Here is a 13791-nt window from a genome sequence, read left to right as displayed (position 1 = left end):
TTAAGGCAGTATTAGGAATATCCTATCTTCATTTGTGGAGAGGAAGTAATTCCTTGAAATTTATCCAAAGTTCCTACATTCTGAGAATATGCGGAGAAAATGATACATTTTAGATGCTTCAGGGGAAAACTGAATGTTTGTATACATTTCTAAAAACACTCAAGTGTCTGAAGATACACACTTAAAACTTTTTAAGCTGCAGCTTATGAGCGTCCTGCACACAATAGTGATATCCCCATTTTAAGAAATGCCAGTAAATGGTAGAGTTCAAATTGAAAGTACACTGTGTCATTCACCAGTTTCAAAATTCAGCATTCTTCCCCTCACTGCATTTGCACCATTCTGGAACAATCTTGTTAAAAAGTCAGGTTTTAATGCCATCCGTGGAAGAATTTGAATATCTGAATTGAAGTCACTGTATGTGACAGCAGTCTAATTCAATACAGACTTTGCAGCTTCCTTAAGCAGTGATGCAGCTTTGTCCAGCTCTTGTTCTGTTTGTTCCACTGTTACCACTACTCGAATACTAGAAAAAAGAAAACCAAAACACAAAGAGTAAACTTTACTCCTTGCCTTCAGTGTTAGACATTTTTCATACTAGTTTTAACACATTAATATCACTATTGCTCTAGAAATTATTATGAGTGCAAATTCAAACAGAAACAAGACATACGACTAAACAGAAATAGTCAAACTAGGTTTTTTTCTTTCCTGTGTACACACCACAGACATTTGATCCTTATCTTCTCTACCTGCAGATGTGCAGCTTCTGGAAACGTGCCTCATAACAGGCAACATCCTGATTGCTGAGATTCAGTTATTTCAGGGTATTAGCATCCTGTAACAGTCACTGAAAATGCATCTCAAAATGGAGCCTTGCTCATCCTTTACAGGCCAGATCTATTCAATCCAGTCTACTGAACAAAAACTTCAGAAGTACATGAAAAGAAAGAGTATCATATCTAATAAAATGACATGATGTATTGACTTTCTACTAACCTGGGTGGAGGAAGACATTTTTCTTCTTTCTCCAGATAGCAGGCCTGAGTTAATGCAATGCCATTATCCATGCACTACAAATAAATAAAATATAGCAAGTGTCAATCTGGGAACTTCTGACAGCATATCCTTCTGATCACCAAATACATTTAATTAACTTTTAAGAGTTTGGTGTCAGGATAACTGTAAGTTCTTTCCCAAAAGCAGGTTTTGAAAGTCGCGGAAAATCATTTGTAATATTAATACAGCATAAACTCACAGAACAGGTTGGGGTGCAGCTTCATTAGCTTTCATCTCTAAGTAATCAGTCAAAAATGCTGTACTAAGTAGGTATTAAATGATATTTAAGCATAGTTTCAAGGAAATCAACTTCAGAGTTTATTTTTTTTATGTAGTTTTGTTCACCTGCCACCTCAAATAAAAAACTTCATCGACCTTCATGTGGGAGAAAGAGAACCAGTGCTTACTGAAGATGGAAAAAATACTACACACAAAATATGAGATTCTTCACACACACACACACACACAAAAATCAAGTTCACAGACTCAAACAAAACTATGGAAAGCTAGACCTCAAATGGTTAAAATACACCACCAGAACTCTGTTCAAAAAACAGCTTTTATTCTTATTAACATCACAAAAGTTTTCCAAGAAAGTTTTATATGCAAATTTAACTTGAATTTTGAAGTACAAGCAGGAAATAATTACTTTATAAAATAAAAGGTGTAATATATGTATTTTTATCCACAAAGAAATGGTTAGAAGATGGTCTTTAACATAGCTCCCTAGTCAGCAAACAACTGAGCTTCTCACAGTATTCCTCCAAGACATTCCAGTAAGTTACTTACCAAGCCTCCCAACCAATATGCACTTTATTAGTTATTTACATTCAAAGCAAATAATATATTTTAACTTTTATGGAGATACTTACATAATCCACAACTCTTTTGAGTAATTTCACATCGTTTTCTCGAGATCCACTGCTCTCTTCCAGTTGTAGGTGCAATGCTGGGGAAAAGGATTCTCCCACTACTTTCAAGCCAGAAATCCTAAAAAATAAAATAAAATAAAAAGTCTTCAATGCACATCCTACCTCAATGCATGTTACAGCCATAGATAGCGTTTCTTCTTTCTGAATAGTGAGCGAGAAGAAAAAAGTATTTCACAGACAAAACGTGTGCATTCCAGCTTGCAACAGGTAAAGATAACCAAACTTATCAAGTGAATGTCTTTCCTAAGGAGTTTACTAAATGTAGTTTCAGTAAGTTTGCATAATAACAGTGACTCCTCTATTTTCAAAAAGGATTAAAAATTCAAAAGTTTCAAAAGGATCCTTATGAAGATGTAAGAAATGTTAGCATTAGGCCTGTATGTTCCTGATAAAACCACAGCTAGCTAAGTCTTCAGAGTCTGTATTAAGAAAATAAGTAATTAAAAAAAATGTTTTATTACCCACTTATGTGATAAGAAGAAACAAGTTGTTTTTTTTCTGCAAGACTTCTTATTTAACATTATTTCCTGTAGAAAATATTTAGAACACCTGTCAGCCAGAAGCTCCTCTAAAGCTAGTTTTATTACTAAAATTGCTCTCACATCTGTGTGTACGGACAGCTGTTAATCGGGTCCCTAAAATGTGCCTGAATAATTGACACTTTCCTGACATATCATATCACCATAGTTAGGACTGAGTTTTACCCCTTCCAAAAAACTGTATCACATGCCCAAGCAAGATCTTTGGTCTGCAAAATTAACAGGTCCCATAAATGCATGGCTACCATCAAGCTGTAATTTTGATTTCCTGAATTTGATGAGCTTGTCTCGCACACGTTGTAACTTTATACCTCATTTTCAAAAACGTTTTTTATTTTACAGAGATCAAGACCCATTTAGAACCTAAGAGATGTTAAATCCATAAACTCAAGAACTGGAGCCTATAGGAGAGAGAACTCCCACTACAAACACACTGAATCAACTATAACTTTGAAAAATATAAAATTACACTTAATCGTGAAAAGTATCCTCAGTTATTACTACAATGCTATTTCAATTAATAGTCCAGTCCAGAAGGACAAATCAAATTGATACGCTTCTTCAGCCACAAAACTGCAAACATTCTGGTCTCACTCACCCACACTTACTTGTGAACTAATTCTAATACACAAGCATGCACACTCTGCATTTGTCTCACTACCGCACACATATTTAGGGATCGGGGAAACAAAATTTGGTAACATAAAGGAAAAAGCAGTCCAAGGTCCAGCTACAAGGCAGAAAGACAATATACAGTTAGCCACATAACAGCCATTTTTAGCTATATTTCCTAGAAGTGATCTGACTTTTAAGAAGTAGCGTTCTACAAGTAGGTAGATGAGAGCAGAAGTGATGACAAAGTTTCACTTTAAATCTATTTGCTGGGGAACAGAATTTAAGAAAAGGTAATAATACAGTTAGGCTTTGTTTACAGAGACACAGTATTAGCTTCTAGTAATAAAATGGACATAATTCTTTAACTGAAATAGATAATCATAAACTGCCTGAGTCTTTGCCTAAACAATATGCTTTATATTTGCTATACACTTACTCACAAAGATCTGATTTTGAAGTAGCAAAGGAACAAAACTAGCCCCTGAACTCCAGCACTCCTTTTAAGGCTAGTTTTGTATTAGTAAATTAAATATGACTTGGACTAGTTTCTGGCCCTACGGTGAATGGATATGGAACAACTCACACCCATACTTTTAAAATCTGAGTCTCCATGTCCAAGTGGGTGACCACATCCAAACTGGGAACAGCTCCTGGCTCAAGCAACTCTTAAACCAGGAGCTGGTTCCAGGAGTCCTTTCAAAAAGCACTATATGACTTGGGCCAAACCCCTGCCACAGGTCACTCCAATGCTTTCAGAGAGTAGGCAGTTGAGATCCAGCGCCCAGGAATGCTTCCTAATGTTATCATTCAAGTATGGATGTAGCCTTGGGGAGCTCCCTCCTCACGCAGGGAGAGTGAGCTACAAGGCTGGGCTGCGGAACTGAAGCGGCAGGCATGGGCTCTTGGCAGTAGAGAACTCTTGTGTCACCGGACTGCCCTGAACACCATCAACATTTCCATTAATTTTGCTAACAAAAAACTGGAATGAGGTCTCACTGAAAAAGTCAAGTTTTTCTGGAAAAGGAGATAAAAATAAATCTGCTTCTCCCCAATGAAAACTTATCAGAAAATTCTCAGCCAGGTTTAGGTCATGCAATAAGTAATGAACTACTTACGGAAAACTACCTACTCCTGTCATGTGTTTTAAAAATTCACAAAATTCTGTCCCATCCATTCTGTTACTGTACTTTTTTTTCTATTTACTAAGACACCACGTATTTTTAAATACAAGACAAATCTCCTTTACCTAAGATTGTTTGAGAAAGTTAAGGATATTTCTGATTTCTGTTAATTATCCTATCTCTTACCACATTTTCTTACGTTTTATAAACTGCCATACACAATAAGAATGTAGCTCTACACAGGATTCAGAATTCTTCCATTTATTCTACAAACAGGTACTTAGCATGTATCCACAACAGAAATCACCACCAGCCATTCCTCTAGCTTACACTGCTATGGTTTCTTCCTCTACACAGTTCATATAAAGACAAACATTTTTTTTTAATGCTAATCATGCTGTGGTACTTGCATATCAAGTTCTGAATTTCATGGCTTAGTTACACTGGCTAACAAAAATTTCCTTTAATTTGTTTCTTTCACTGTATTGGTTCTATTATAAGAAAAAATAAAAACTGTTCTACCACCATTTTATGCTCTCTTTTAAACTAGCATTTAGTTCCACTCTATCATGAGAGCACGATAAAGAACTGGAGTTAAGAAGCAGCCATTGTTAGGCAGGGAAGATGAGTGTGTGTAACATCACAGCATTAAAAAACGCTTTTTCCGAAAAATTTGCCTCCTCCTCAAACTATCGCACTCTTTTTCCAGCATGCTTATTAATTTTAAAAAACCAAACAACACCACATTGGACCCTGCAAATATTAGTTCAAATATTCTCTCTGATACTGCTTTATGCAGTTGTTAGGGTAGTTTTCTTTTTACAGTTCTGCACAATTCCCTGGTGTGTTAAATCTGTCAAATTCTTTCCCAGTATAACCTAGAAGAACTATTTTCTTTGCAAGTTTTTTGAACCTCTGTATCACCACACTCTTTTCCATTAGCCAAAAACACAGAAGTCCTATTACAGACACTAGGACATTTTGACTACTTGTTGATTTGTGACTACACTGAATTTAAGCGAAAAAAGCAGAATCAGCAGCAGAAAAACACCAGCCATGGCTTATTTGCTATTCAAGAAAATTAATTGTAAAACACTAGCTCACTTATCTATTCTGCACACTAAGTAGTCATTGAATAGTCACAGTAATTTCTATGTTTTTTTAGTATTAAAACCTGTCAGGAAAAGAAGCAGTTACTGAGTATAGCCATCTTTTAAAACAGGATAGTGTTAGAAAATATTTAACAGAATCCTTACTTTTCAGATAAATAATAGCAATTTTCTATGTGTCCCCAATATAATGACTACTTCTGTTGCTGTGTAACATTCAAGTCTCGTACACAAGAACTATATCGTCCGTATTAAAGGTGACTGCAAGGTGCACCAAGTTGTCTGAAACAGTATCTGCTAAACTACACTCCAAACACTTTTACTTAGACTATTTTGCAAAATGTTTATCAACACTTCATACCATTGAAAGCTATCACACTCTCCTAAAGACTTGAATGGGTAAGGGCTTGCAAATATCCTCACTAGCACTAAGGTGTTACCTCATTTCAATATCTGTAAATGGATTTTAAAAACTTGGGACTCTTTGTAGTAGCATAGCAGAGAGAGTTGGAAAATGATAGCTTTTTTCCTTTAATACATAGATAATTTCATGTACATATCCCAGTCTAAACATCTGTAAAACCAGAAACAGATTTGGGTAAGGATGGCTCTTTGAAGTTGGCATTACAAAGGCACAGTCAAATCAACAATAGCAAAAAAAAAGCCAAACTCACAACAACAAAACGAAACCACCATACTTACCCTTGTAAAGCTTTGTGAATTCGTTCGCATTTAGCCCGAAGAGTCTGAAAAATGTCTACACACCCAGGGTGGGGAGGGAAAAAAAAAAAAAAGCTTAGATATCCTGTTTCTACTTTACATTTCTATAAGTCTGAGTTTTGGTGTGGGGTTTTTTTTTTTTAAAGCATTTAGAATGAAAACTAATATATACATATCTATCGAAGTACTAAGTCTCTACACTACTCTTCATAATGTTCTCAATTCCCTTTTATGCCAGGAAATGACAGGCTTTTAAGATCTGACAAATGCATTACTCCCCTTTATCTCATAACTCCAGCTGCATTGGTTCATGATCATATGGAAAAGATGACACAAACACTTGCTAACGGGATTGAAATGTCAGGTCCAACTTGCTAATATCTATAAAACATCTTCAGCCACGTAGAGTCTGCTCCTTGATCCTTTTTCCAACTTACTGCAGATTCTTAAGCAGGAAACTTTGTCTCCTGGATGTGCAAGCCTTGCTTCTTTTCCTCAGTAAAGGCTGACCCTCTACTATAGCCAACAGTCCCATAACTTTTCTTTTTTGCTTTTGTTTAACTTCTTAAGACTATGTGTGAGCTATCCAGTAGTTTTTATTTATTTGTGACAAATTTAATCCTGCGTCTCCCTGCAGGACAACAGATGCTCTCAAATTTGTCATTGCTAATGACAGTTAAAAATAAAATACTTAAGATTTGGTCACTTTTGTCCTTCTTATATGCCTCTTTCTTTGGTTCCAGCAACAAGGGCGATTCTCTGACTCCTAGAGCAGAAACTCCTGCTTGTCAACTTTATCCAAATGTCCTGTATTTGGTCCTGCCAAAACTGCAGGTGTTTGCACTATGATCATTCCTGAGATTCTTGCCTGGATGCTTATTGGGAGAAGAAAAAAACCAAACAACATTATGTAGTACAACTAAAAACAAAAGGGTTGTTCAGTCTTGAGGAAACGTATTTCCCATTTGTTTCTCTCTAACCTCCCCCTCCCTCATTTGTCTTGAAGTAATCTGTTTTCAAGGAAGAAGTACACCACTAGTCTATGAAGTGGAATAATAATTTCTTATTTGTTCAGTGAAAACCATCTCTGTTGCTCCTGCTTCAACTAACTCACTCCTTTTCAGATAGACGGAAAGAGGAGGAAACACTGAAGAAAAGCAGGAAGAAAAAAAAAGAGAGAGAACTTCAAAATAGGGAGAAGCATGAATTACTAGTTTGGGGCAAAGAAAAAACTGAAGAAAAAGATATTAATGAATCAAGTACCTGGATTATCTTCCATAATATTCAGAGCCTCAATAGCAGCAGCAGCTAATAAAGGAGGTAGGGATGCAGAAAAGCAGTAGCCTTGACCAGATAATCGCTGTGGGGGGAAAGAAAAAAAAAAAAAAGAGAATAAATTGCACTGTATTGTTTGTTCACACTTAAAAATTCATGAGAGGATTTAAAAGTAGGTGTCCAGTTCATACATGATACATAATATTTCACAGAGCCACACACTTTAACACAAATGTTGCATAATAATTTATAAAATTACACTTTTTGCAAATTTACATGAGTAACTCTCATTTCTAAGTTAACTAACCCTGCCACATCATATAAAAATGAGACCTGCTTACCTGATGGTCAATAATAAAAGATCTTCCACAGCAAAATCCTCCAATAGAAGCCAGTGAGTTTTCCATGTTTGCACTAATAAGATCTATATCATCAATCTGTCAGTTAAATTAGCAAGTTATTAGGAGATGCTTTTGATTACATCAAGACTATTTATAAATCTATTAAATATGTGTCTTGTTTCATATTATCATTAAGATGAAGCTACAACTAAAATAATTTTAAGTAATGTCCAAGGACTTTAGAAATTGAGATTTACGGATCTGTAGACAATTTACACAATATCACTCTCTTCCAGGCATTGCAATGTGAAGAACACAAACAGAAAAAGCAAATTCTGTAGATACTGGTTAAAATTTCTCAAAGCACTCTGTGTGACAGTGTCCTTTAAGAATATAAGTAGTCCCACAGCAGTGCATATGAGTTTGAATGTGATTAAAATTGGGAGTAAGATTAGCTAAGTCAGAGTTTGAACCTTATGAGACACAACTGCCTTATTTCATGTGTTAGTTGCAAACGTATTTTTTGCCAGGCTCTGTAATGCACAGTGATGACCACAGCTTACAAATTCCCATTCTGAGCATGCAAAACTGAAAGATTATGTTTGTAAATGAATTCAACATAGAAGCCAATTATTCAGATGGTACTTGGCAAGCACCACAGTAGCACTATTTGTTTTCTTTTCCAAAGCTGTTTAATTTTCTCTCCCACATTTGGTATTAAGACACTTCCAGTAAAAACAATAGGAGACAGGGAAAGACAGAATGAGTTCTCTGAATTTGATATTTCACTTGCAAGTCCAGAATCTATTTAGAGATGTTCCCCACTAAGACACCGGTAACTTAAAGAGTACTTCTTCCTTCCTCAGCTCAGGTGGCAAAGGTAGCAAACAACCACAAAGATACTAGTTTGGATTTCCAAAGTACTCCTCAGCTGAATAAATAGCACAAAATGCAGACTCTTGGAAATTACTGCAATCATGATCTCACCAAGTGCCCAGAAAATGGGTAAAATTATTGTAAAAATTCTTTTGTTACCCTCCTCACTAAAGATAAGCAAAATCATTTCAAGTAAGCATGTGAAAGAGAAGTGCTAGGACCCAAACACTGTAAGACTGATGAAGTTTGTTTAAATTTCTGTCATGCACCACTAAACATTATCAGTGCCACAGGCATAAGAAACCAATTGCAGAATTTGCTTCTGTACAAGTGTCTTGTTCACAACAAAACTCACAAAGAAGGCACTTACATTTATTCCAAAGTGTTCAGTAATTCCTCTTCCATGTTCTCCAAGGACTCCAAAGGAAAGGCTCTCCTCCAAAAATATTCTAACTTTGTATTTATATTTCAATTTTATCTAAAACACAGCAAATTACATAAAACAAAGGCCAAGCCCATCAGAATTTTTTAACAAATTAGGTGGGGGACATAAGGTAAAGAAACACAGTTACAGTATCTTACATACTGCAGAAATTTCAGCTTTAGAGATCTGTGCTGTCATCAGGACATTTCAAAAGCCTTCAAAATTCTTTCACAATATAAGACTAAATTACACAAACGTTCATGTATTTTCAAGTACTTTCAGGATTATGTATTTTCACAGCATTTCTTTCATTATCTACTAGAACACAGCCTGCATAAAAAGCCAATTTATGCTGAATAGCAAACGTTTTTCTTGGAGTCACTGTTTACAACAGCTGCATGAGGGTTTCTTTGAAATATTTTTTTATATATAACCTAACAATTTAGTATCATACAGCATAGCTGAAAGTACAGTATATTTTGCAGGTTAAAAACTAAGACCATAACCAGATATACATGTAGTGAGACTTGCAAATTCTGATCAGAAGTTTCAAAACAATATAAGATTTGGGACTGCCATTTCATAAACATTTGAGAAAGCAAAAAGGTAAACAAGAAAACTGCATGCAGAGCTTTTCTACGTAGGCTATTTCATTACCAATAAGCCTTCACATACAGTGTTTAAATGGCAAACTGAAACCACTTACCAATTCTGGAAGAGGGCAAAGGTCTCCTTTGTTCATATACAATCCTTCCACTACAATAAACCTTCGAGTTACACGGGCCTTGCGAGGATTCTTCAGAGAAAGACACAGTTTCAGTTCATATAAATTGTTACTAATAACATAAGCTCTGAAGATTTTTGATAGGGAAGGACAACAATGGGTAGGAAGACAATGTCTGTTTTTCAGGTAAGCTTTTACTTCAGTTTAAACTTAGTATTTATCATTTGTAACAAGTTGAAATGCTTCATTGGACTACTATTTACTTTGTAATAATTTTAAAGCTTTTATCTCTTGCACAAGATTTAAGATGGCTTGGTTTTGCAACAAATCATAACCAATCTATTTCAGGCTCTATGAATAAAATACAAACAACATAACTACAGAACAAATACCATAAATCCTGGTCTCTATTATGCTCCTCATTAGTCTGAGCATTTAGAAGGCTTTTCAACAAGTGGTTTGTGCATCAGGATTCTCAAAGCAGCACAAACCTCACACATGCAGTGTCCTCAGAAAACGCAGTACAACAGTATTCATAACATTCAAGTTACAATCTCCCTGTCTGATCTCTGGACAATATAGGCCATAAGAATATCTTGCACTGGTTTCTGTTTAAACTTCAGTGGTATGATTCCAGTTTTGGTGTTTTAAAATGCCATTCCCCTGGTATTTACTTTAAACCTCATTGATATCTTCTGATCAAGGACATCAGGTCATACTTATTACCTTTTTCAGTTCTTGTAAAAAGATTCAAACAATATCTATTTGACTCTTCTGAGTGGTCGGCACAGTCTACTCCACAAGTTGAGTCAGTATGTCTTAGTTATACACATATGGTCTATATTAAGCTCTTGGCACCCAACTTGATGTTCACATTCAGTTAATTCCATTAAGAAACTGTAACCATAGAGCTAAATCAAAGCACTCTGCTCTAAGAAACCAAACATGTATGATTCTATGTTACACAAATTGCATCACCAGTCTGTCAACTACATCTAAAAACTCATGTAAAGGTTATCTGACAAAACGTGTTTTCCATGAAGGTATGTTAAGCAGTATGTTGTCCACAAATTTGCTATTAATCAGATCCATTACTGATTTAAACCGATGTTATGCTAATTGGCTTGTAATTATGCAGTTTATCTACTTTACTTTTTCTATGTGTTAGCACAGAATCAGCTTGTTTACAGTTGTCTGTACCCTCCCAGTATTCTGGGAGGGTATCACATAATGGTGATAGCTCTTCAAATAATTCTTTTAAAATTCATTTAACTGAGTTATCTGTACTTGCTGATGCTAATTTTTAGTAGCTGCTTTTGGATAACTTTTTGCATTACTGTCACAATAAGAAGCAAGCAATCAAACTGATCCAAATTTTTCAAGAGAGAGAACATCTTAAGAGTTAAGAGCAAGATAGGAGAAGAGTCTAAGAAAAAAAAAAATCACGTTGATTCTACAAGTTAAAGGGTTAGGACTAGCTACATTTTCATTGATTTTATGCTGTGGCATTTGAGCTGATAATTAACTTACACGATTTATTAGGTAAATGTAGCTACACAGATTTCTAAAAGACTAAAAACACCCCTCTGTAATAGTGTTTTAAAAAAATAATTTCAAAAATTTCACACTTCAGCCACCTGTCCATAAAGATACTGTCCCACTACCAATGACTGTGAGCTTCCAGAGGTAATGCAGACAAATGCAACTAAATAAATAAATATTCTCTTTTTTAATTAAAAAAAAAAAAATCAATCTTAATTACATAAGTAACATTAAGTGCTCTGCAGAGATTTATGAAAACCAACTAACTGCCTATAAGCATTGCATCCATTCAATTACACAACCCAGTAAAAAGTGTGGGGGAGGTGGCACAAAAGAGTACAAATATTTCTTCAAAGGAATAGTACCTTTTGATCTTCAGTCTCTTGTTCTTTCAACAGTCGTTCAAGGTCAGCCATATCATTATGCTTAAATAACTTGATGTTACTACGAGATGCTTGTAATCCCTTCTGAATAGCAAAGCAGGCAGCTTCATCTCTGTAAATACAGCAAGCCCTACTAAGTTTGCACTTGGTTTAACAATTACTCAAAGAAAGCTGGCTATTAGGACTGTCCTGCTCTTGAACAGATACCTGTATCTATGTGCAGTTAAAAACAGATTTACTGAAGGATCATTTTTTTTTTTTTTTTTCACATTTTGAAAATGCATTTTCAAAGCTTTTCAACTTTCCTGTGTGGGCAGGCCAACGGATTTTTTCTCAAAGTGTACCCTAGTCCTTTTGGTTGTATGCACCAACAGAGTATATGAGCACAGCATTCCATGGACTGAGTAAGATACCATGGTAATCATTCCAGAAAATTCTAACTCCATTTGCTCTGGGTCTTAGAAAAAAGACACAAAGATGTGCCTGCAATATTTACAGTAGTTTTCCAAGTATTCAAAACCTGCTTTTTAATATCATTTGGGAATTACTATCTCAGTGTTCAAAGAACTATCTGCCATTTTTAAGTGCTGGAAAAGCAAATCTCTGAACGTGATAGGATATATCAATTTCAAAGCTGCTTAGGTCCAGTAATCTCTTTAAAAAGGCAACTAAATCAAACTCTCTTTTCTTCATGCTAAAGGCAGTAATTCCAATCTAGTTGCTTTTACTTATTGTAAAATATTTTGTCAGTGAGAAGCTGAAACAGTACAAGATAGCTAAATCTAGGATACACTGTTATCTTGAATAGTACGCAAAATTCTGGTCATTCATATCAGCAAAGCTGATTTGGAAAATATTTAAAGATTACCAAAGCCCACAAAGTTACAAAAGAACTTCTGATCTAGTTAAAGATGTCCCTGCTCACTGCAGGGGGTGTTGGACTAGACTACCTTTAAAGTTCCCTTCCAGCCCAACACATTCTATGATTCTGTAAAAAAGTTAAACAGGCTACAAGTCTTACACTCAAGGAAAAAAACAGTGCTGAAGACAGATTTTGGCAGATGAATACAAAAGTATCAGTGTGTTGTGGCTTAACCCCAGCAGGCAGCCAAACCCCTTACTCACAGAGGAGATGCATCAGTTTGCTGTCTAAAAATCAAACACATTAATTGAAATTAGCAGGTGTTATATTCAAAACATGTATTTCTTCAATTTTTTTTATAAAATGTTCAAGTTAAACTGTGAAATTATATGCCAGAGAAACACTGTGGATATTAATGATTTACAAAGATACTAAAAGAATAGGAAGGCTTAAGATAAATTCATGAGCTAGTACTAAATCCAAATTCTTCTCTTTGGCTCAGATAAGTTTTGAGTATTGTTACATCGTTTGTCCTGGTGTTTTACTTCCCCCTAGACAAATTATGACTGGCTACTGTAAGGAACTACATTGCTGGCTGAATCCTTAGTTTGATCCCTGCATAGCTGTTCTGGCATTGCTTTAAAATGTACCAGTATTTCTCCAACTAATGCATTGCAAGTATGCATGAGGGAAAAAACAGTCCTGCAAAAAAGTTGAAATGTCAGCAGTAAACAGAAGAAAAAAAATTTGACTGAACAGATTTTTAAGAAGAGAAGTAGGTATTAGAATTCTGTTAGTTCTTCCATGCACAAGTCTGGGGTGGTACTTTGTTGTTTTTATTTTTTTCAGCTGAGTGCCCAAGTCTGCTCTTCCACGATAAAAGCAGTTACTGATTTGATTTGGAGTATTTGACAAAGAAAATATATTTGAGCTTCGTACAAAGAAATACTTGATTGATAATGAACAAAAAAGAAACAACGAAAAAAAATTGAAAGGAAAACTCTTTAGAGTGGAATTTCTCAAGTAGAAAACAACACTTACACAAACACAATGTCCCCCCTTTTTGAATATGCAGGAATAGCACTGGCAATTGTCGCAAATCCATATGAATATATAATAGCTTCCTCAGTCCTCATGAATTTTGCTAGTCGTTCTTCTAATTCTAAGTGCACATCTGTTGAGAAAAAATTGAGATCTTGGATAGTTTACTTGTTTTCATATCAGAAAGCCTATCACTGCTTTTAGCAATCATCCAATTGAAGCAAACAG

General features: G+C 35.3%; 1 protein-coding gene across 1 annotated transcript in view; it reads right to left on the bottom strand.

The window, feature by feature from the left end:
• Positions 1-432: 432 nt before the first annotated feature.
• SPTLC1 (serine palmitoyltransferase, long chain base subunit 1) overlaps positions 433-13791 on the bottom strand; it is a gene marked incomplete at its 5' end in the record, with an annotated part of 32206 nt that continues 18847 nt past the window's right edge. The window contains 10 exons of the mRNA XM_009876343.1: positions 433-526; positions 1000-1073; positions 1932-2049; positions 6078-6132; positions 7359-7455; positions 7712-7807; positions 8958-9065; positions 9718-9807; positions 11643-11772; positions 13564-13696. Coding sequence (XP_009874645.1) covers positions 433-526; positions 1000-1073; positions 1932-2049; positions 6078-6132; positions 7359-7455; positions 7712-7807; positions 8958-9065; positions 9718-9807; positions 11643-11772; positions 13564-13696 — 995 coding nt within the window. The remainder of the gene's footprint in view (positions 527-999; positions 1074-1931; positions 2050-6077; positions 6133-7358; positions 7456-7711; positions 7808-8957; positions 9066-9717; positions 9808-11642; positions 11773-13563; positions 13697-13791) is intronic.

Source organism: Apaloderma vittatum, unplaced genomic scaffold (assembly GCF_000703405.1).
Source record: "Apaloderma vittatum isolate BGI_N311 unplaced genomic scaffold, ASM70340v1 scaffold10109, whole genome shotgun sequence".
NCBI lineage: Eukaryota > Metazoa > Chordata > Aves > Trogoniformes > Trogonidae > Apaloderma > Apaloderma vittatum.
The sequence above is the reverse complement of the archived record's forward strand: the minus strand, read 5'-3'. Positions and strand labels throughout refer to the sequence as shown.